Raw genomic sequence first — 20,467 nt, forward strand, 5'->3', positions numbered from 1 at the left:
GAGAACATTGTCAAGACTATAGTATAAATCTCTGCATTTTTCTGCATTTCGACAGGACCACTAACTGCTTAGTAAATGATGTCAGTGCCAACACATCGATGAAAACTGGACTTTGATTGCAACCAAAGAAGAAGAAGGTAAGTGGTTTTCAGTTAAATTCCTGAAATAAGGTCTGTGGTTACCAGAGGCTGAAGATGTTTGCACGTTTTGTTCTACGATATAAAATGCATCATTGAATATGCCACAACTTAATTATGAACCTCTTACGTGTCTTCAAAATAGTTTCGAAATAAAACTACAGGTCCGGGGCATAAAACTTCTTCACTCGGATCATGGAGACTTTTCTACTCACTTGTCTTTACAGGCCCACTTCAGTTACAAACAATTCCTGGCTTTACAACTTGTACATTGATCAGTTTATGAAATCACATATAGTAATTGTGTCATAAGACGCCAGGTAGTGATGACATTTAGGTCATGCGATCATGATCTAAGCTGTTTATAGCCTAACGTGAGCTTTTTCACTTCTTGAAATGTAACAAATGCTTCAAAAATCATCAAAGTGACGTTTATTAGTGAAGATTGTCTTGCTGAACAAAACGTGTTGGTATCATAAACTTGAATTTATAGTTGATAAGGTTTAATTAAGTAATTTCAAGAAACATGACAAGCATCATAAAACATTTATTAAGCAATTGTAAAGGTTAAAAACATCAGTTGTAACTCTCTAATGGCCGTCAAATAATGTTTATAAATGAACTACACAGTATTTATTAACCATTTACAAAAATCATGAACAGCAATTACAGTATTCCAGTAAGCAATGAATGAAATAGTTTATGAAGCATTTCAGTGCTTGTTAACAGTGAAATAACTATTAACTAAATTCAAACTAACTACAAATATACAATTCTTACTCATATATAATTGTATATCTTGATGATGTGATAGATTTTATGCTGTATTACCATATAGATAGACAAATCAGGGTTTTTTATTTTGAAAGTTCTCCCGGGAAGCTGAAAGTGCGTGATAACGCGGGTGCACGGTAACTTTAAGGAAGTAGTTTATTTCCCCTGGACTGCGTAGGTGAGTCTGTCTGTTTCATTACTTTTATTTGCACTTTCTTCCCTCCTAACATAAACATTTTATTCCGTTTGCAGCATAAATAAGATCTCAAGTATTATCCAGTCACAGTTTCTTCTCATTTATCTTTCATTCAGGTCATTTGATGTATATTGTTAGCAGAAGTCATTTTTATTTCGTGAGAGAGACGATCTGTCAGTGTTGCAGATCAATGTGGAGACATTGTCCACCAGATCTGTACATGATCACGGCACCATGTTGATCTTGACACACACACACACACACACACACACACACACACACACACACACACACACACACACACACACACACACACACAGGTGGCCTACACAATACCAGTCACCGTGAACTAAGTAACCAGGCATAACATGTTCTCGTGTAAACATCTGCACATAGGCAGAATTCACTGGGGTCTGGACCACTCTGTACAGAATGATACAATAATTTTAGAATTATTTAATTATTTTATATAGAGCTGTTCAAGTTTTCTGGCAAAAATACCAGTAATTTGTCATATCTCAATATATATATCGCAGATAACCAAAATATCCGAACGTCAGTTCTCTTCTGCATTCTGTTTTTATTAAAGTTTTATGAGTGCGTCCCAACTTCAGAATAAGGATCGAAAATCATATCACTCATCCACTCCAACTTCTTCTCAGCTGGTGCTTGAACTTCCTCAGGATCTTGCTCAGATTTGCATGAACTGTTTCCCACTCCTTTTTTGCAGGACTTTGGACACTTCATGGATCAGCTGTATTCTTAGATTTTCTTTTCCAACATGTTGTGTCTGGATGGTTCTCAGATGTTGTGGATGAAATAACTTCCTGTACAACCGGCATATTCATCAAACAAAACAAAACAAAACAAAAATATTTGGAGGACAAACTTAAAGTGAAGACACCTGAATTAATCCTTCATTGCCTCCTGTTAGGTTACAGTAAGTACAGCAGGTCGCTTCATTTCTGACCTGTCAGATTTCTTATAGTGATGTCACCACCTTCACAGATCTTTAATATTAATTCAGTCAGTAAATGTTATTTTTTTTCCTGATATAAATGACCAGTTCATAAAACAGCTTCATCCTTTCTATCAGTTTTCAGTTTTTTCCAGAAATACCTTCCAGACTTTCTGACCTCTTTCTGTTTTCTCTAGCATGTTTTGTGTTGCTCAAACATGGCCCCTGATCCCAAACCTGATCCGGGTCTCACCATTGTCCTTCTGGGTCACTCTGGAGTTGGTAAAAGTGCTTCAGGAAACACCATCCTGGGAGAACCAGCGTTTGAGTCAAGACTTTCCTTCAGATCAGTGACAACAGATATCTCAAAAATTGCTGGAACTGTTTTTGGGAAGCAGATCTCAGTAATCGACACTCCAGGAATATTAGGATCTAAGATGGAGATTCAGACCCGCTGTCAGGAGGTCCTGCAGTCCTCGACACCTTGTTTGTTCCTGGTGGTGGTTAAAATAGATCGATTCACCATCGAGCAGAGAGACGCTGTGGACACAGTTCTCAAAGTCATCGGGGATGATGGACTCAGGAAGGGTTACCTGCTCTTCACTGCTGGAGACTACTTAAATAACATAAAGTTGGATGATTTCATCAATGAAAAGCCAGATGCTCCACTTAGACCTCTTGTTCAAACGTTTGAAGGGAGGTGTCATGTGTTCAACAATAAAATTCATTCGGAAGAACAAGTCCGAGAGCTGCTGGCAAAGTCAGGCCACCTCAGAAATGGTGAGTTGTGATCTCATTCAGGATCATCTTAAACCAGCAAACAGGAAACACTCAGGAGTGGCAACTTGTCTACTTCCACGTCTTCTCTGGATTTGCACCTAGAGAGCTAAAGTTGTGACATCACTCCCTGTCCAGCTTCTTCTCCATCAGCTTTGTAACTCAGCACAAGATTCTTCACTGTTTCTTAGAACTGAAGACACATAAACTAAACACTGAGGTGTTTTATGACAGAAGTGATAGAATCATTTTCTTAATGTCTCTCTGTGTTTGATGTCTTTCAGCTGCTCGTCCCTCGACAACAAGGAGGATCGTGCTACTCGGTCTGTCTGGAGGAGGGAAGAGTTCAACGGGAAACACCATCCTGGGATCAGAGCAGTTTAAAACAAACTCTTCCTTTGAGCCAGTCGGTATTGAGAGCGTCTGCAAGTCAGCAGAGGTGGCAGGTCACTGGGTCACAGTGGTGGACACTCCAGGATTCACTGATGAAGTTAAGCCACAGAGTCAGCAGTACCAGGAGATTGTGAGGAAGTCCATAGCCCAGGCCAGTCCAGGACCACACGCCTTCGTCATTGTGTTGAAGGTTGGCAGGATGCATGGTACAGAACCTACTCTGCTTCAGGGTCTGACAAAACTGTTGAACAGTGTTGCTCCAAACTACGCAATGGTGGTTTTTACTCACGGAGATGGGCTCGGAAGTCAGTCCATCGATCAGATGATCAGGCCTGGGACCCCTGTGTCCGAACTGGTTTCTCTGTGTGGTGGCAGATTCTGTGTGTTTGAAAACAAGGGGAGAAGAAGCAGAGAGGAAGTTCAGAAGTTCATGAAAATAATTAATGACATGGTCGCAGCTAACAATGAAAAGCACTATGAGTCTAAGGCAGCGAGAAATGCTGCAACGAGACAATCACAGACTGTTGATTCAGGGTGTTGGGAAGCAGTTTGTAGGTGTTTCTGTTGTTGTCAACAATCAGATGATACCAGTTCAGATGGTGAAAGACAGCCACTTCTGCATCAGAATGATCAGGATACCAGATAAACTGACTCAGTAGTTTCTTCGCTTGAACGTCCACATGGAAATCGTGCTGTGAGGTGATCACGTCCAGAACAGTGACATGATCAATGAAGACGAACAGAAGAGTGGACTGACAGTTTTTCACAGTTGGAAAGTCACATCTGAGTTCACTTTTTCAAAACTCTTCACACAGTTCTCTTTACAAACATGACACTCAGCACGAGAGTTAGACACACGACCAGAATACACTAAAGCAAGGACACCAGTTGTGTAAAAATGTTTAGGCTTTCATAAACTGACAATGTGAGCAGCAGATGTTAGAGAACACACTGTCTGTTTCAACTGATACAACCACCGAATTAAGTAATGTTACTGTACTCATACTCTAGTACAGATCTTCAATTACACTGACACTAAATACCACCATACATTAGGTATACATCATGTATAAAAAAAGCTGTGGCCAAACCCTCTTTCATCCTGTATTGACAAAAGTATGTAAGCAATTGTAAAATACAATTTAAAAAAAAAAAGTTTATTTAAGTTAAACTTATGCTGACTTTCTTGGAACAACATCCTGAAGGGCTTTGTCCGCTCATTTACAGTTTACATGTTTACATTTGTATTTCAGAATTTTTATGAATAAATACTGATGAAAAACGACTCTTGCTTGAGGCTGTATCATTTGATCAGAGGTCAAGCTAATGAATGTATAATTATTTAACAGTGCCTCACCATTAAAATATAAAACGGACAACTCATTCTGCCTTTTTTTCTTCTACATTTTTCTTCACGTATCTGACAGCTGGAGTCGCTGGTTACTGAGGAGTATTTGTATTATCATCATCATCAGTGTGGGAGAAAAATATGATTCTCCCTGGTCATTCTGTCCTCATGCGATAGGAGGACATACGTGTCCTGTAGAGACGTTTAAGTCTGTTTTTAAGGACAGTTGTTAAGTTTGTATAAACTACTTAAACTTAAGTAATTTGTGTTCCTGAGTCTTTTTCATCATCCCCTGAATGGTCAAGCGAGCCAAAATTCCACAACAATAAGCACAAACTTTGTTTTGTTTTTGAAGGTGGAAGGGTAAAATTTAAGTCATGATTAATTGTGTGATTTTCTTCTGTACATGGTTCAAAACTTATTTCATAGATGTAATTCTTTATATTTTCTGGGCGTCTAGACACAATGTCAGCATGAGAAGGATCTTTCTTTCACTCGATTTCAAAGCAAACCATGATCACGATGTTTATGATACAAGGTGGTGTTGGTGTTCACAGAATCAACAAAAATTAACGTTACTTGCAGCTGCTTTCATGTTTGGAAAAAGATTTTATTCATAAAATGTTTCCTCGCACGTAGAGAGGATAATTTTACAGATCAGTCTATAACATGAGTAAATGTATATGTGTTTTTCTACATAAACTGAGCGTTCTGGTTTTCTGATTGGCTCCAGGTCTAGAATCAGTAACTGCACACTGGGTGAGTTCAAACCAGAGTTCTGTGATTCAGGTGTACTCTGAAGGTGTCGGCAGTTTAGACACCAAGAGAGAGCAAGATTAAAGGGACAATTCACCCCAAAGTCTAAAATACAAATTTTCCCCTTACCTGTGGGATAAACCCTTTCCTTAAACAATTTTACAACCTGAAGTGATGTTACAGAATATGTAACAAACACTTTCCACCTTTTAAATTACAGTAAACTCATTGCACAAATGTAGAGGGTGCCATAACTGACAAAGGAGAGAGATATACTGCATACTGATATTTGGTTTCACTTAAGACTTTATATCATAAATATTTTTATGTGTAAAAAAATATTTGGTCATGAGTAAAACACTGATTTTACATGATGGGGATTAAAAGTGTGAGAAACTAAACTTCATTAGTATACTTTATATGTACTTCACCTGAATTTATCTGCAGGAATATATAAAAGTGTGTTAAAAATATTCATCTGATGTCCAAACTTGGATCATCTTTAACCAATCAGAACCCATGTTGACACGCTTATAACAAACTAAAATCTTTACATGTCCACTTTAAAATGAGTCTGGGTTCTTATGGGTTAAGGACAGAAAGGTATCAGTCCAACTTTCTTCTTCCTCCTCCTCAGAAGACAGTGATCTGTTCTTCCTCTTGTCTCTCCTCTGCCTCAGGTGTCTAGAGAGAAACATAACAATTCAGTAACTGCTTAACTCTTTCAAAGTCACATTTCTGCAGTTTGAACAGACTTTGCTGTAATCTTTATAACCTTCATTGAAATTTTGTCAGAAAGAACATCAGATACAGAGAAAATGCAATCTAACACTGTAGCAGGATTACGGGTGAACATGAATTAAATGTATTTGTACTGAGGGACATGTTTACCAGAAACAACAGTGTGTGATGGATGATGAACTCTCTGGTGAGTCTGAGCAGATCCTGGTTCAGAGTCTGAAACAGAGTCGGGACCAGAACCACAGCCAGATTGTGAGCCGACATCTTGTTCACCTGAGAAAACACCTGGACCCTGAGGGGGAAACACATCTGGTGTAAGAAACACACCTGGAGTCGCATCTACCACAGCCTGGTTTATGTCTTCACTCTGAGGTTGTCAAGTGGACAGGTGTGACACGACTATATCCTTTTTCACACAGAGATTTCGCATTATCGTCACAACGAAAGCTCACTTCTACGCCACCTTTGTTTGATCACATTGAACCAAGCAGCGGCAATGTGTCACTACATACAGCAAGACGGCTTTGCAGAACCCAAAGATGTGTGATGGTACACCATCATACCATTAACATCTGTGTGTTTTTTTATTGCGTGTCACTTAAACTATCTTCAGAGCTTTCTTTTCAAATGACATAACTCATCCATAACTCATCAGCTTACACTTTAACTGCTTGATCTGTTATCTAGTCAACCAACACCTCGCTACCTTCGTCATTGTCTTCTCAGCTGACGCCTCATATCCTTTTAGTATCAGGGAAAAACTGACTCATTTTATTTCGGCTTTATGTTGTGCATTTGAATTTTGTTTGAAAAAAGACTTAATTGAATTTAAATGAATCAAAGACCACCTGAATAGTACTCCACCCACCTTTTGGGCACAAACCAAACCAAGGTCAGTTTTAGGTGTACAATTTTGTTTTGAGTAACATTGTTTTTCATGTTTCATGCCACATTTTCAATATATTTTATCTAAAACAGACGAATCAGCCTGAAAAACATGTTTCATGAGTGTGATTGCTGAATGTAAAAACAACTTACTAAAACATTACAAAATCCCACAGATGTGACTGAGGACACCACCTCAGTGTTTAACATACAGTCACTGACACCACCTACTGACCGAAGACCAATACTACAATCACAACACAGTGTTTACGAGGTCTTGTACAGTCTTACATGTAGAAATGTCCAAACAGTGCATTGAGTGTTGCTCGGTTGTCATTAGGAAGTTGTCGTAGCAAACGTCGGTAGGCTGAAAACCTGGGTCTTTCATCTGAAATCACTGAGAGTGAAATGTGCTGTTAGAGTGAGTATAACAGTATTATCTCCACTACTGCTTCCAGTGTAACTTTTACTGTTTTACTACTGCAGTAGTACTACAACAATTTACAGCTTATGTGATTCAGTCTGACATATTACTAACTTAGGTGCTTTTACTACAGATTAAAGATCTGCAAACAGTAGTATTGTATTTACAACAGTATGTCCACTACCTTTTGGCTTGGCAGTACGTTACACATACTTGTAATGAACTGCAGCCAATAGTACAACATATACATGTACCACATATATTTGTACTAACCTGCGGCATGCAGCCACTGCTGTTGGTCTTTGCCTGGGATCAAACTCTCCTGCTGGCGGACATATTGTTTGAGGGCAGAGCACACGTCCAACACACCCTGCTCATCGCTCTCCATGGCGGCAGAGCTAGGTGACGTCATCAGAGTCTGCACCAAGCGGGTGACTTTGGTAGCGATTCCACAGCGCCGGTACACGCCCTCAATCTTTAGACCTGCAGACATACACACCAACAGTCAGACTGTCATACAACTCTTTGCAGTATGTTCAGTTTTTGTGTGAATATAAACTGACCGTGGGCTGTGATGTGGGAGATGCAGCATTCGATGGCCGGTGGTACCAAACCTCTCGACCCCACATCCATCACCGGGTACAGAGACTGACGAGCTAAGGCGTGTTTGGGTGGAGGAGGACGCTTTGGACGTGGTTTCTGACTGGTCAAAGATCTCTGCAGGTGGTTGAACCAGGACTGACAGCTGTGCTGCTCCTCAAAGCGGAACGACACACTCCTGATGAGGAAAACAACAAATTTACAGATTAAACATATTTCATCTTTCATTTTGAATTTTATTGAATCTTTATTGTCTCAGGAGGGAAACAAATGTATGTATTGCACACCTGTCTGCAGTCACCATGGTGATGATGTTTTCAGAGGGATCCATGTCTGAAAGAGAAAATTGCAAGATTTGCTGTTTAGAGACTGCATATGAAGCATCAGATTTTACATCAAACTGATTCTCAAGGTTCTTAATTTTGTCTTTATTTCTTTATTCTTTCCAAACAAAAGTTCAATTTCCTTGGGAGATCAGTGAAAAACAGAACTTTACACAGTTAATTAACTCCAGCAAATTACCGTGGCTACTGAGCGTGCTCAGCTCAATCCTCAGAGGCTGTGTGTTTCTGTGGATGGGATGAACACTGATTCCGTCCTCCCATAGTAACAACCAGGCATCAGAATGGCTTGAGTTTTCACCCACTTCCACGACACACACTTTACTGACAGCGGTGGCCCCACCCACCTCTGCATAGGACACGCCCCCTGGGAGAATCACCTGAAAACATGAACTCAGGTTATACTCATAAATTAAATTCCGGTTGACGTCAGTATTCAACCAGAAACCAGACCTGAACTTTCAAATGTCTGAGGGTGAACACCAGACAACATGTCCTCACTTCTTCTTTAATGTCTGAAAACTCAAACTAGTCCTCACAGAGATGGATAAGCGCACGCACACACCGACACACACACACACACAACCAAGTTTACCTTCAGTATGTGAACCAGGTGACTCTGCAGCGCGTCCTGGTTGTCAGTAGCACAGATTAGCTGATCGTTTAATGTCACCATCTCAAACTCGTGAACTTGTCTGAAAACACATGAACACATGGACACATAAGCTGTTAAATAATGCACTAAAACTCACACGAAAGTAGTTGCTTGATGGCTGTAATTTTGCACAGCTATGATCTTTTTTTTTAATTGTCACATCTGCAGCTTCACTGCCAAACAAAATAAAAAACTTCACTGTGATTGACACATCGCTGGTTCCTAACCTGAGGGCCAGGGCCTCCACAAGACGAATCCAAGAGTCATAACATAATTACTATAAAATACAAACTAAGTTCTGCTGTGCAGCATTTTTCAGATGTTTTCAGGATGTAGGTACAGCTCCAAAAAATTAGGGGGCAGCGTATCATCAGAGCAACCAACAACTGCTGCCTTGCTTTCTATCCTCAGCTGATGGTAAATTAGCTAATTAGCTCATGGTGCAGTTAGCCAGTCAGTCACCATGGCGGACGGGGCAATTAAGCCTGTTTCAGTTTGAAAAAAGAGAGCAACTTGAATTCAGAAGGTGCAGTGTTGTTTTATTCAGGTTAGCATGCTAACTTCAGTAGACACCTTTGCAACACAGTACATCTTTGAGTTAACGTCAACACTATTGTTTTCATTAAAATCTGTTTTAAGTGAACATGCTGGCCATATCTTACAAGTTCCTCTAAAATAAAAATGCTCTACTCTTAAGTTTATCTTTAGTGTCTGTTTCTAATACTGATGTTGGTTTGTTTGACTCTCAGAAATATTTCACTGAATCAATCTGAATGTCACAAATCATCTTCAGACAAGATAATGATGATGATGACATCTGTGGCCGTAGTGTTCGCGGTATGCATGCTGTTGGCACTAATCAACCCTTGTGGGGGGGCTTTTTCTGTGAACTGAGAATATCAGAGGTAATTCATTCTGATTGACTGTTCAGCTAAGCAAATCAGTGTGTAGGAAAATTTGAAAAAAGGAAATTACCTTCAGGCTGTTGCTGTAGAATCCATGATTTCACTCATTTAGTGTGGTTAGAAGTGACTAAATTAGAAAGAGTGTTGTGTGGAAATAATAGGATTTTATATCCGCAGTCCTGAGTCTTCTGAATGAAGACTACTGCCACCTGGTGGTATCAAGAACGATATCCTCTCATGCAGGTGTAGGACCTTAAAGCTGGTTGACTGTCGGCTGTAATCTTTATGATGTGTTAAAGTTCAGCTTTGAGGTGATGTAACAGTCCGCCTTTGTTGCTGCCTGTTCTTTGACATCTGTTCGATAAGCAAGGACGGTGGGAGGTTCACCCCTTTGTGAAACACGTCATTGTATAAGGAGATTACTACTTGGGCTCCCGAACACCTCAGAAATCAGTAAAAACAGTTCTTTTGTGAATGACTGCACTCTGTTTCATTGTACTTTTTAAAACTTTTGTGGTTTTAGGGTTGAATTAGTTGTACGAGCAGTATCGGAAATGTATCTTGCTATATGCAGACTATGCAGGTGCATCGGGCCCCTGCACCACTAGGGGCCCCCCTCAAGTTGCAAGTCCAGTCTAAATATCTGAGGAGTGACCCAACGGAAAAAGTGTGAAATTGGCACCTGGCCTGCTAATTGGTCAGATCTGCTCTCTACCAATTGGTTAGATCTGCTCTCTACCGATTGGTCAGATCTGGTGTCTACTGCAGCGTGTTGCTATGAGGGCCAGTACTACTAAGTGAGGAGAGGAGTAATACCGAAATATTTTGGAGTTTTGGACCAGGAAGCAACACGGCTGCCTTCAGCGCCACCAGACCAGGATGTTTAAGTTTAAATAAACATTTTTGAGGCACACTGCATGAGCTTCAGTTATTGACCTACAGAGGATCCCTAATGTTTACCTTGTATTATCATTTTATATCAGTTCAGCTTGCTTAAGAAGTTTGATTTTAATTTGAGAGAGGTGTTCACGACTCTAACCTGTTTTCCTCTTAAAATGTAAGAGATTGTGGCATCTTTGTTGAACACCTAAAAGGGTTATGAATCTATCCATCGTGGTTTGACAAAATAGGGGCCCCCGAACAGCATCTTGTATAGGGCCCCCAAAAAGACAGAAACGGCCCTGAGCAGTATCAGTATCAGCAGTTGGTGTGCATTAGTGGTATTTACCCGTCTTTGACAAAGACAGACAGAACTTCTCGCAGGTCCAGGACGTCACACGCTGCAGAGTCGTTTTCCAACGAGAAGAGAAAACGATCGTCTTCCAATTTGCCATGAAGCTCCTCCCCTTCCTCATCTGCACACACAAACACAACGGGGTTTGTACATTAAATAAAATCTGTTTTCTGGCAATCGAACAGTGTTTAAAACTAAAATTTTGTGCAGCAGTTTCGAAAAGTTTGTTCCAAACATCAACAAGTCGTTTTGTTTCTACCTCATCTTTTTGTTGATCATTTTGAACAATTACACTTTTTCGTCAGTATTTGTCACTACATGCTCATTATGAATTTATCTAGGTGATTCGTCCCACCTGAGGGGGCGGAGACAGGTCTCCTATCAGCTGATTGCGGCAGGTAAGGCGGGACCTCTGAATAAAGGAGAAAACACAGACTTGAGTAAAGAATCACATCCAGGTGAGTTTTTTAACAGAAATTTAATGTCAATGACCACACCCACCAGTGATGTTACAGTGTACTGCTGTACAGCAAGGTGAGAGGCTAAGATGTATGTACCTGTGTGTTAACCGTGTGCCACTCAGGTGTTACCTGTTTGTTTCTGTGTGTGTGTTACCTGTGTATATTACCTGTGTGCCACTCAGGTGTTACCTGTGTATTTCTGTGTGTGTGTTACCTGTGTGTATTTCTGTGTGTGTGTTACCTGTGTGTTTTTCTGTGTGTTACCTTTATATTTTGTGTGTTATCTGCATGCGTGTGTTACCTGTGCATTACCTGTGTACTCGTTGAGTCGGAGGAGCTCGGTCTGCAGAGCCTGACCCGCCCTCTCAGCCAGCAGGATGGCGGAGGGGCTCTGAGGGTCTGACGGACACACCTGCACACAGGTAACATCACACAATTGCAGAAGAGGAACCTGTTCATGTTTTTGATCAACTCAGCTTTATACGGGTGCAGTCACCATGACAATGAAAGCTCCTAGATTAACTTCGATCCTGATTGGCTGTGAGCTGCAACTCTACCACCGCAAATATTTCATCATAATTTATTAAAGTGCTCACTACTCAAGTAGCATTTCTAGTAATTGCTTTTGTACTCTTACTCAAATAGTCATTCTGATGACTACTTTTACTTCCACTCAAGTAACTGTTTATGAAAACAGCCCTTTTACCTGAGGACATTTTTTGGTATTAATAAATGTTCATGTCCATGACACATTCACTTTGTAGCTTATATGTTACAGAGCAACACTTTAAACTGAAAGACAAGAATTGAAATTTCATGGCAAGTTAGACTTAATGTCGATCAAAAACATATTCATATATCTGTGTGTGTGCGTGTGTGTGTTATTAATGATTATTGATCTAAATGATAGTCATAAATGCCAAAAGAGGAAAACCATCCAACCTTTGCTCCTGAGCAGATGAGAGACATTGTTTCCTCTACGTCATCACCACAAACCACCTGGCGCAGCCTCTGACACACAGACACAAACATATATCATCATCATCAACAGACACATGTCTACAGGTAATGTCTTATGTTTAAATATAAAAACGCCATAGCTGTGTTTCCTCTGATGTCCACTAATAATACAAAAACAATTATGAGAGTCACATTAAGTGTCCTGTTATGATCAGTGAGTGGGTATTTTCACAATAAAACTTCAACTGAGCGTATCATTATTAATTTGGATTACAGAGGCATGTCGAGTCGAACATAATCATAATGCTCTGTTTAAATAGATGAGTGGATGTATTCATATTGTACGCAAGTATTTAAGTGTATTTCTTTAGGAATGTAATTCAAATGTTTTCATATGTTATATGATTTACAATTAGTACTGGTACTTATACTTCATATATCAGCATTTACATTTCGTCTACAACCTATTGGTCACATAGGAAAACTGATATATTTCCTATATTCTGAAATAAATGTGCTGAATATGTACATAAATATGTGATTAATATGTTTTTTTTTTGTTGCTGGTGAAAATCTTTACACAATGTATTTCATTTACAAACACAAGTCTGTAAAAGTAACTGAGTCAGACCTGATTCATCTGAGAGTGTGAGGAGGTCAGAGCGTGGACTCGTCTGTAGCGTCCCTTGCTGTATTTATCCTGGATGAACTTCAACCTCTCTTCATCAGACGACTCCGGACGCAACTGCTCCGTCGCCGGCACAGCAGGAGCCCACACCTGATTGGCCAGCTGGTTACCGTAGGTAAGAAACAACTGGGAAAGGAGGCGATAAAATGAGATGTATGAATGGTTCAGTCCCCCCTTACTTGTATGACTGGTTCAGCCTAGTCGGCCATTACCTGCATTAGTGGTTCAGTCCAGATCTTGTTGTCCATCTTCAGACTGCGTACCTTTGACAGTCTACTGCCCAGAGATCGATGATGACCTGGAAACAGACGTTGTTAGCGTATGCATCAGCATTCACCACTGACACGCAAATATGTTAGTAATGTTTGGGACAAAATTGGGTTCAGTTGCGTATCCGTCTTTGGTGGTTTAGATGACTGCTCATCTAAAAAAATCTAATTTATCTTAAGAAGTCCTAAAAAAGATCAATTCCCAAGTCCTTTTCACTTTTACATTTTATTGCTATGTCATAATTAAAGGTCCACCTCCATTAATCAACTACTTTTATAGTGCATTCAGGTGCTAATCAACATTTTCAGCCAATAATTTGCAGTTTTATAAAAAACCTGGAAACAGTTCTGTAATTTCTCTTATTTTGTATCAGACAACATGGCTGTAATGTTCTGAATTAACTGTAACTTTCTATTTCTGATCTTGCTCCATAAAAACGTTTTATGGTTTTGTTTAGACTCTTGCAGGTCTTGGTAAATGTTACAGAAATCCTAGTCTGGGTTGATACAGAAAAGTCAGCAGTGACTTAAGACATTTAATTGTAACCACCATCTTTCATGAACATTAACCAAAGTGTTTTTTTTGTTATTGAAACCATAGACTGGACATTAAATTAGTAATATCTAAACGTACACATGAGGTGGACATGTTAGCTCGTACTTGCACAGGCCTGACAGATGACCAGCAGCAGGTTGACTGATGCCCACTCAGGATTGGCAGCACCACAGTCACCACACACTTTGTTGTCGGGGTTTTCCCAGAGACGCAGCGCTACCTGGCTGTTGGACAGAGCACCTTGAATAGATGAGGACAGTTTTCCCAACCAGTTGGACAGATCCTTTGATGAATCAACGGAGAGGCTGCAGGCAGGGGTCAGGGCCAATAAAGAGAGAAGCATGAAGAGGAATGAAGAACAAAGAATGAACAAGACTTGATATATCTTTAGTAAGGACAGTAACAGGTGACAGGCATTCAGATGGACAAACAGACAGATAGGTGTGTACTTGAAGGTCTTGTATGGAGTGATGAGAGAAAACGAGTGTTTTCCTGTAGATTTGACCGAGGCAACATTCAGGGGGACAGAGAAGGTGGCGATACCCAGCTGGAAGCCCTCCTTGTTGGGGTAAATCCAGAGGTCGTGACCCCAGACAGCTGCGTAGACACGGCTCCTTGGGTCCTTGATGATGATTTGTCCATGGATTTCTGGAGGGGCGGGACTTGGCTGGCCTCGAGATGCCAGCAGAGACGTGACCCAACCTTCATGAACCTCTGAGAGATGAAAAATACATGATTAAGAATCATTTTATACTGGAAACTTAGTTTTGACTTGTTGTTTTCTGGAACATGCAAATAATCTCCCTCTTGCATGCTGAGTGCTCTGATCACAAGTGGACAGCTTACAGTACAGGTGTGAATGCACCATAGACCCATTCAGGACACATCTGTGATCACTCAGGCCACATTTGGAGGTGGCCTGGGCTATGTATGACCACATTGTTCTTGCAGTGTAAACACAGGTGTGTCCTAGGCCACATTAAGTGAAACAATAAGAAGCCACAAGAACAGACAGCAATATTACACAGCAGCAGCATTCTTACCATCATTATGAGCCATGAAGTCATAATGTTTCTTCCTAAAGTAAACAGAGAATCTGCCCTTGTCCTGTTTCTTCACATTGGTGATACTGGAGACATGAAACAGCACCTCACTGAACCGGTCCTGCTCAGCAAAACAAACACACCCATTACGGCATAGAAAGACTGACAGAAATCGGTATGCTGAGACATACTGGTAGATAGATACTGACTTACTGTGCGTTTTTTCCAAAGAGACATCAGCTGTCCATCCAACGTCGCCCATAAAACATTGTGTCTATCAGAGAAAGATAGAAAACATGTCTGTATATGTGTGTCTCTGTCTGCCTATCATCCATAATCTGTCCTCTGAATCAAGTCTGTTCTGACTGGCAGCCTCTGTCCTAATCTGGTGTTCCTCAGGAATCAATCCTCAGACCCCTGATGATTTACAACAGACTGTTTACATTCCCAGTGAAACGGCTAATAGAGGACCATTTGCTTTAGCATAGTGGCGTATTTTCTGTAATAACAGACAGCAGCAGTCAACACCACACGTTACATCCCATCCCACTCTGGAGCCACCAAAACGCAGACACTGACTCTTCCTGGACTTGCAGCTCCCAGTGACCAGGATGGAAAAACCACCTTTGAGAAGATTGACAGGCCAGTTTGACAGGTATAGAGTACAGAGCGTGCAACGTCTGCCTACTGAGCTAACGACTAACTACAGTTAGGGCTTACTTTCTCAACAAAGCTACTGGTATCTGTCTACCAGGAAACTGCATAAATCACCTTTATGCTTTACCTGGGGCAGCAGAGGGAAAACCTATAAAATATTTTCTCTGTAAGACCCAGTTTCACCGAAATCAGAGAATGAAGTCATAAAGTTGTGTTTTTAGTACAGTGATCTCTGAGGTCAGAGCCCGAGCTCTATACATTCTTCTTCTTATAGATCCATAGCAGTGCCATAAAATGAAGGGTAAAAAGTCATGTAGTAACAAACTCTAAAATAACGTTAAAAATACCTTCAAAACAGCTCTTTTTCACTGCTGGGATATATAACTGAGATATGGGGCTGGACATATGCTGAAATAAAATGCTCAAAAAGTTTTACTTTGTGGTAACTCCAATGATCTGTGGATTGACTTTACCCCAAACTTAGTTTCAGTTCTACCAGGATCTTATTTAGGTTTGTTATTAATGACTGACTCAACAGCAGCAATTCTGAAAAACAATAATGATGATGATGATGATGATGATGATGATGATGATGATGATGGTGATGTTACCTGAAGCCCTTCCAGACATCCAGCCAGCTGGATCGGACCACAGCACTCTGTGGAGTTTGTGGAGTTGAACTCCCACTGCTACCCTTCTTCCTGGACACTCGAATAGTGGCCGCTCTGCAAGACGATCAACCTTTAAGAGACTGGAGCTCTTTCTCTGTGCAGTATAAAACAAACTTGTACTTGTATTCTTGAATTCTGGAGCTGAAACTCCTGAAAACAGGAAGACACAGTACGAACGAGCAAAACAGCATTGCTGAACGGTGAATACCATCTGTGAGATGATTGAAAGATACACATGTACACCTGAAAAGACTCACAAGAACAAACAATACAGACTGAGAAAGATGTATGTGTTTGTGTCTGTACATGCCTACCTTGGTTTCTTCTGTTTCAGAGGCTTTTGTGATTGGTTAGGAGGACGAGGAGGGGGCGGGGCTGGCCGACTGGGGGTCAGCTGACTTGATGGAAGGCTGCCAAACACAAATATCAAAGTTGTGTTAGAAGCTGCACTGATTTGATTAGTAGCAGTAGTCATTCTAATACTGTATCCATACTTGTTGGTGTTAGCAACAGGATCTCCTTCCATTGGTCCATGGGCACCAGAGGGGGCAGGACTAACTCCCATATCTTCCTCCTCATTGGATGAGTCAGTCTCATTTTCCTCTTGACTCGCCCAAGAAGCCAACAGAGTAATGTACAGGCTTTCTTCTTTGGTGGTGTGAGGATTTGAAACTGGAACCAATACAAATCAGAATCAGACTGACAGGAGAATCAGGAGACAGAGAGAAATGAGTATCAGTACCTTCCTCTGTTGGTTCAGCAGCGTCCTGTAGTGGAGGTAATGTGACTCCAGAATTCTGGTCCAAAGTTGACATCACCAGCTGTGACAGTGCCCCAACATCTGGACACATAAACACAGCTTGATTGAAATCAGAAACCTTTGATTGATTGATTGATTGATTGATTGATTGAGGTACCTGTGTGAGCATCTCCAAACTTCTGCAGTGAGGAGGGTGGGGCGTAAGGGGTAGCTGGGGTTGTCGTGGAGCTAACAGCAGGGTTAGCTACACTGCTAACAAGACCGGCTAACCCGGGTATGTTAGCAAATGAGCTAACAATGCTGTCTAAGCTAACAGCACCTGTGTTATTAGCAGGTACCGGTGTGTTGGTCGAGGTGGAGTTTAATGTAGCAGTAGCTGGGTTAGCCACAGTGCTAGCAGCTCCTGCTAAGCTAGGTATGTGATCAGCAATGCTGTTAGCCATGCTGCCAATTGACGGGGGAGCTGAGGGAGCCATCGGCGCAGGTGCAGTGGGGGCAGAGCCACCGATGGAGGTGGCGAATCCAGCCAAAGATGGGATGTTGGTGGCAATGAAATCAGTGACGCCAGCCAGAGTTGGGAAGACAGGATCGCGATCAGACCCAACAGAAGCAGGAAAAGGAGGAGCATCTTGACCTGAGGAGAAGGACATCAGCTGATGGACTGAAAAACCCACCAATCAAACAAACACATCTCAGCGTCCAGGTGAACGTCAAACTTGTAAACACAATCTGTTGTCAGACTTTCAGAACAAGGATCTTAGAAAGATTCCTGAGGGATACTTTCACAATAAGAGTCCTTGTATTATAACTGAGGGGAGACTTTCACAATAAGACAGTATTTGTGATCCCTGAGGGGAGATTTTCACATGAAGACTCCTGTTCTGGATTCTATCAAAATAATCTATCCAATTATCTTCTATCCAAATGTTGGTCTGTCTGTCAGTACTTTGACTTTAAATAATTTGCAGTGCATTTTGTGTCCTTCGAGATCCACAACCACACTGAGACAAAACCAGCCGTGTCTTTCATTTCAGCAGTAACATATGATGTGGTCTTCACTTGAGATTAAATCATTACCAGCCAGAAGACAAACTGGTTTGAGATAATCACCAGACTGCTGTTTCCACAAACATCAACACCAGCTGTGATGTGCAGGAACAAACCGGTTGGACTGTTCAGACTGAAAACATGCAGCAACACGTCAGCAGAGTCTGACACAAATATACTGTGTGACAATCAGTCAGGTTTTCTGTCTTAAACATGTCATTCTAGATGCGTCATCAAGCTTTGTTTTACTTCTAATCAAGATCAATATGACTGATTCTAAACTTGATGACGGTGACTGGTGCAGGAGTTAATGTGTGTGTGTACCTGTGCTTATGTGAAGTCCATTAGAGAAAACTGGTTGCAGATTTTCACCAATCACATCCCTGAAAGATTAAAAGTTTCAGTTTGTTTTCATGTTTAAATCCAACAATCAACTATTTTCTTATGTGTGCATATTTATTTTATCAATATATATTCATAATTTTTTTTTTCTGCAGATTTAAAGGTGACCTCACCTGTCCAAAGAGGAGGTAGAGGCGAGTCTGTCCCTCACGTAACGAGATCGAGGCTTCGGGACAGGAAGTGAAGGAGGAGGAGAAGTCATCTGGAGGAAAAGAAAGACACTTACTGGATCAATTATCTACCAGGAAGCATCAGCATCTCACAGAGCACCTGTTAACGGGGAGTTTTAATTGATTAGAGAGTTTATCAATTGATCCAGCATGTGTTTTGTTTTGATTTGAGCAGTTGGACATGTTGCCCGCAGCTAATGATTAAGACGGAGATTGTCATTTCTTTGGTATGAATGTTTTTCTAATCTGTTAATCTGGGACACGGATGATGACATCACATGTGAGTCAGGGGTCAACACATGACACGTGTCATCAAGTAGTTTCGTTTATCTGTTCAACTGGAGGTTTGAAGAGTTTTGGCTGTTGAGAAAATATTCAACGAATGCTTACTTACATTAAAGAATGACATGTTTAAGTTCATAACAACACGTCTGATCTTGAATCATATAAACAATGTCAACATCAAAAATTGTGATCATTTCCATTTAAAAAAAAAAAACATGAAACAGAAGAAGGTTCTGATTTCAGTCAACAGAAGAACAAACCCAAAGTTTTTGATTTCAATCATCAGAAAAATAAACCGAAAGCTTCTGATTTCTATCCACAGAAAAATGATTTTCCAGAAAAGTCAAATATGGTTGTCATCTTACCGTGTTGTGAACTCCTCTGTGCTGAAAGAAACACCTGAGAGACTTGCTGACCACCTGTCGATCTGTTCTCCTGTCTGTCAGTCAGTTCTTCTGTTCCGCTGTCAGTAAACCTGTGTCTGCTTCAGATCCATGTGTACTCATAAAAACTGAACCGTCATATCTGCTCTCTTCCGGTGTGTTTGCAGTGTTAAGGTGGATTTACGGCTCTGTGCAAGGGCTCAACTGTACCAGTGTTCACCGGAACCAATCAGCTGTCAGGACGCCGATCAGGTGTTTAGGCTGTGAGTGTTTTGTACAATGAAATATGACCGGTTCAACCTGCTGCAGGAATGTAGGTGTGCTACTGTGTGTGTGTGTGTGTGTGTGTGCGTGTGTGTGTAAGTGTATGTTTGTGTGTGTGTGTGTGTGTGTGTGTGTGTGTGTGTGTGTGTGTGTGTATATGAACTTTGACTGGTTTAAGACTGAATTACTCGAATGGTTGGAGGCATGTGACAGTTTGTGCAAAGTTTGTAATATTGTTTTATACTTACATTACACTTACAAGCGTCTTAATAAATAGATAGAGAGTATTGATAAATAAATAAATAGATTTATTAATAAATAAAGAAATACATTTCAGAGAAAATTTGAAAGAAGGTTTGAGAAATTAAAATAGTAAAATAATTTGAAGTGACTGTAAATATCTTTCCATTTGCTTCAGATTCAAACCATTTTTTTCAGGTTTTTCTTAAAATCAACATTTTCTTCTTTCTAGTGCAGCAAACTACACTACAGTGTCTAAAGAAACATTGTGTCATACGTTGCTCACATTGTTAAAAAGATGGAGATGATGTGTAGTAATGAAGCGCTCTGAAGCGTCTCATTCATTGAAACGTGGTGACCTCTGCTGGCTAGCTGTTGGTATCATCTTAAAATGAATGGCCTCAAGATCAGTGCAACTACAGATTACAATATAGTTTGATATTTTTTTCCAGTGAAACTTTTGTAAAAACTTTTGGTAACACTTTTG

The 20,467-nt window shown here is 40.6% G+C and overlaps 2 protein-coding genes across 4 annotated transcripts; one reads left to right on the plus strand and one right to left on the minus strand.

Annotated features, from left to right (window-relative positions):
• The first annotated feature begins 78 nt into the window (after positions 1-78).
• On the plus strand, positions 79-4,520 carry LOC119030959 (GTPase IMAP family member 8-like). Of its 2 annotated transcripts, none has more exons than XM_037118972.1 (4): positions 79-137; positions 1,838-2,047; positions 2,263-2,845; positions 3,127-4,520. In XM_037118972.1, exons 3-4 carry the CDS (start codon positions 2,284-2,286, stop codon positions 3,879-3,881), a joined length of 1,317 nt encoding a protein of 438 aa, XP_036974867.1. In that variant the 5' UTR covers positions 79-137; positions 1,838-2,047; positions 2,263-2,283; the 3' UTR covers positions 3,882-4,520. The 2 variants fall into 2 exon arrangements, with proteins under 2 accessions (XP_036974867.1, XP_036974866.1); XM_037118971.1 differs by lacking the exon at positions 79-137 and adding an exon at positions 978-1,089.
• Positions 4,521-5,172: 652 nt separating this feature from the next.
• Positions 5,173-19,790, minus strand: LOC119031150 (arf-GAP with Rho-GAP domain, ANK repeat and PH domain-containing protein 1). Of its 2 annotated transcripts, XM_037119394.1 has the most exons (26): positions 19,459-19,787; positions 18,752-18,840; positions 18,561-18,619; positions 17,347-17,823; positions 17,172-17,270; positions 16,924-17,101; positions 16,744-16,839; positions 16,370-16,483; positions 15,315-15,375; positions 15,102-15,222; positions 14,508-14,772; positions 14,164-14,363; positions 13,446-13,531; positions 13,177-13,359; positions 12,528-12,596; positions 11,898-11,997; positions 11,480-11,536; positions 11,119-11,245; positions 8,926-9,025; positions 8,512-8,710; positions 8,277-8,322; positions 7,953-8,167; positions 7,663-7,872; positions 7,257-7,362; positions 6,231-6,372; positions 5,173-6,023 (listed from the first exon to the last, which is right to left on the minus strand). In XM_037119394.1, the coding sequence occupies exons 2-26, from the start codon at positions 18,838-18,840 to the stop codon at positions 5,973-5,975; spliced, it is 3,450 nt and encodes a 1,149-aa protein (XP_036975289.1). In that variant the 5' UTR covers positions 19,459-19,787; the 3' UTR covers positions 5,173-5,972. The 2 variants fall into 2 exon arrangements, with proteins under 2 accessions (XP_036975289.1, XP_036975288.1); XM_037119393.1 differs by having other exon boundaries at positions 14,164-14,772; positions 19,459-19,790.
• Positions 19,791-20,467: the final 677 nt, after the last annotated feature.

This window comes from Acanthopagrus latus, chromosome 13, assembly GCF_904848185.1.
Source record: "Acanthopagrus latus isolate v.2019 chromosome 13, fAcaLat1.1, whole genome shotgun sequence".
NCBI lineage: Eukaryota > Metazoa > Chordata > Actinopteri > Spariformes > Sparidae > Acanthopagrus > Acanthopagrus latus.

Coding starts and splice junctions, on each gene's coding strand:
- LOC119030959 (XM_037118972.1), top strand. CDS start 2,284: ATGGCCCCTGATCCCAAACCTGATCCGGGTCTCACCATTGTCCTTCTG. Junction 2,846..3,126: donor GTCAGGCCACCTCAGAAATG/GTGAGTTGTGAT, acceptor GATGTCTTTCAG/CTGCTCGTCCCTCGACAACA.
- LOC119031150 (XM_037119393.1), bottom strand. CDS start 18,840: ATGACTTCTCCTCCTCCTTCACTTCCTGTCCCGAAGCCTCGATCTCGT. Junction 17,102..17,171: donor TGCTGAACCAACAGAGGAAG/GTACTGATACTC, acceptor TATTGGTTCCAG/TTTCAAATCCTCACACCACC. Junction 12,597..13,176: donor CACACTCTCAGATGAATCAG/GTCTGACTCAGT, acceptor TCTGTGTGTCAG/AGGCTGCGCCAGGTGGTTTG.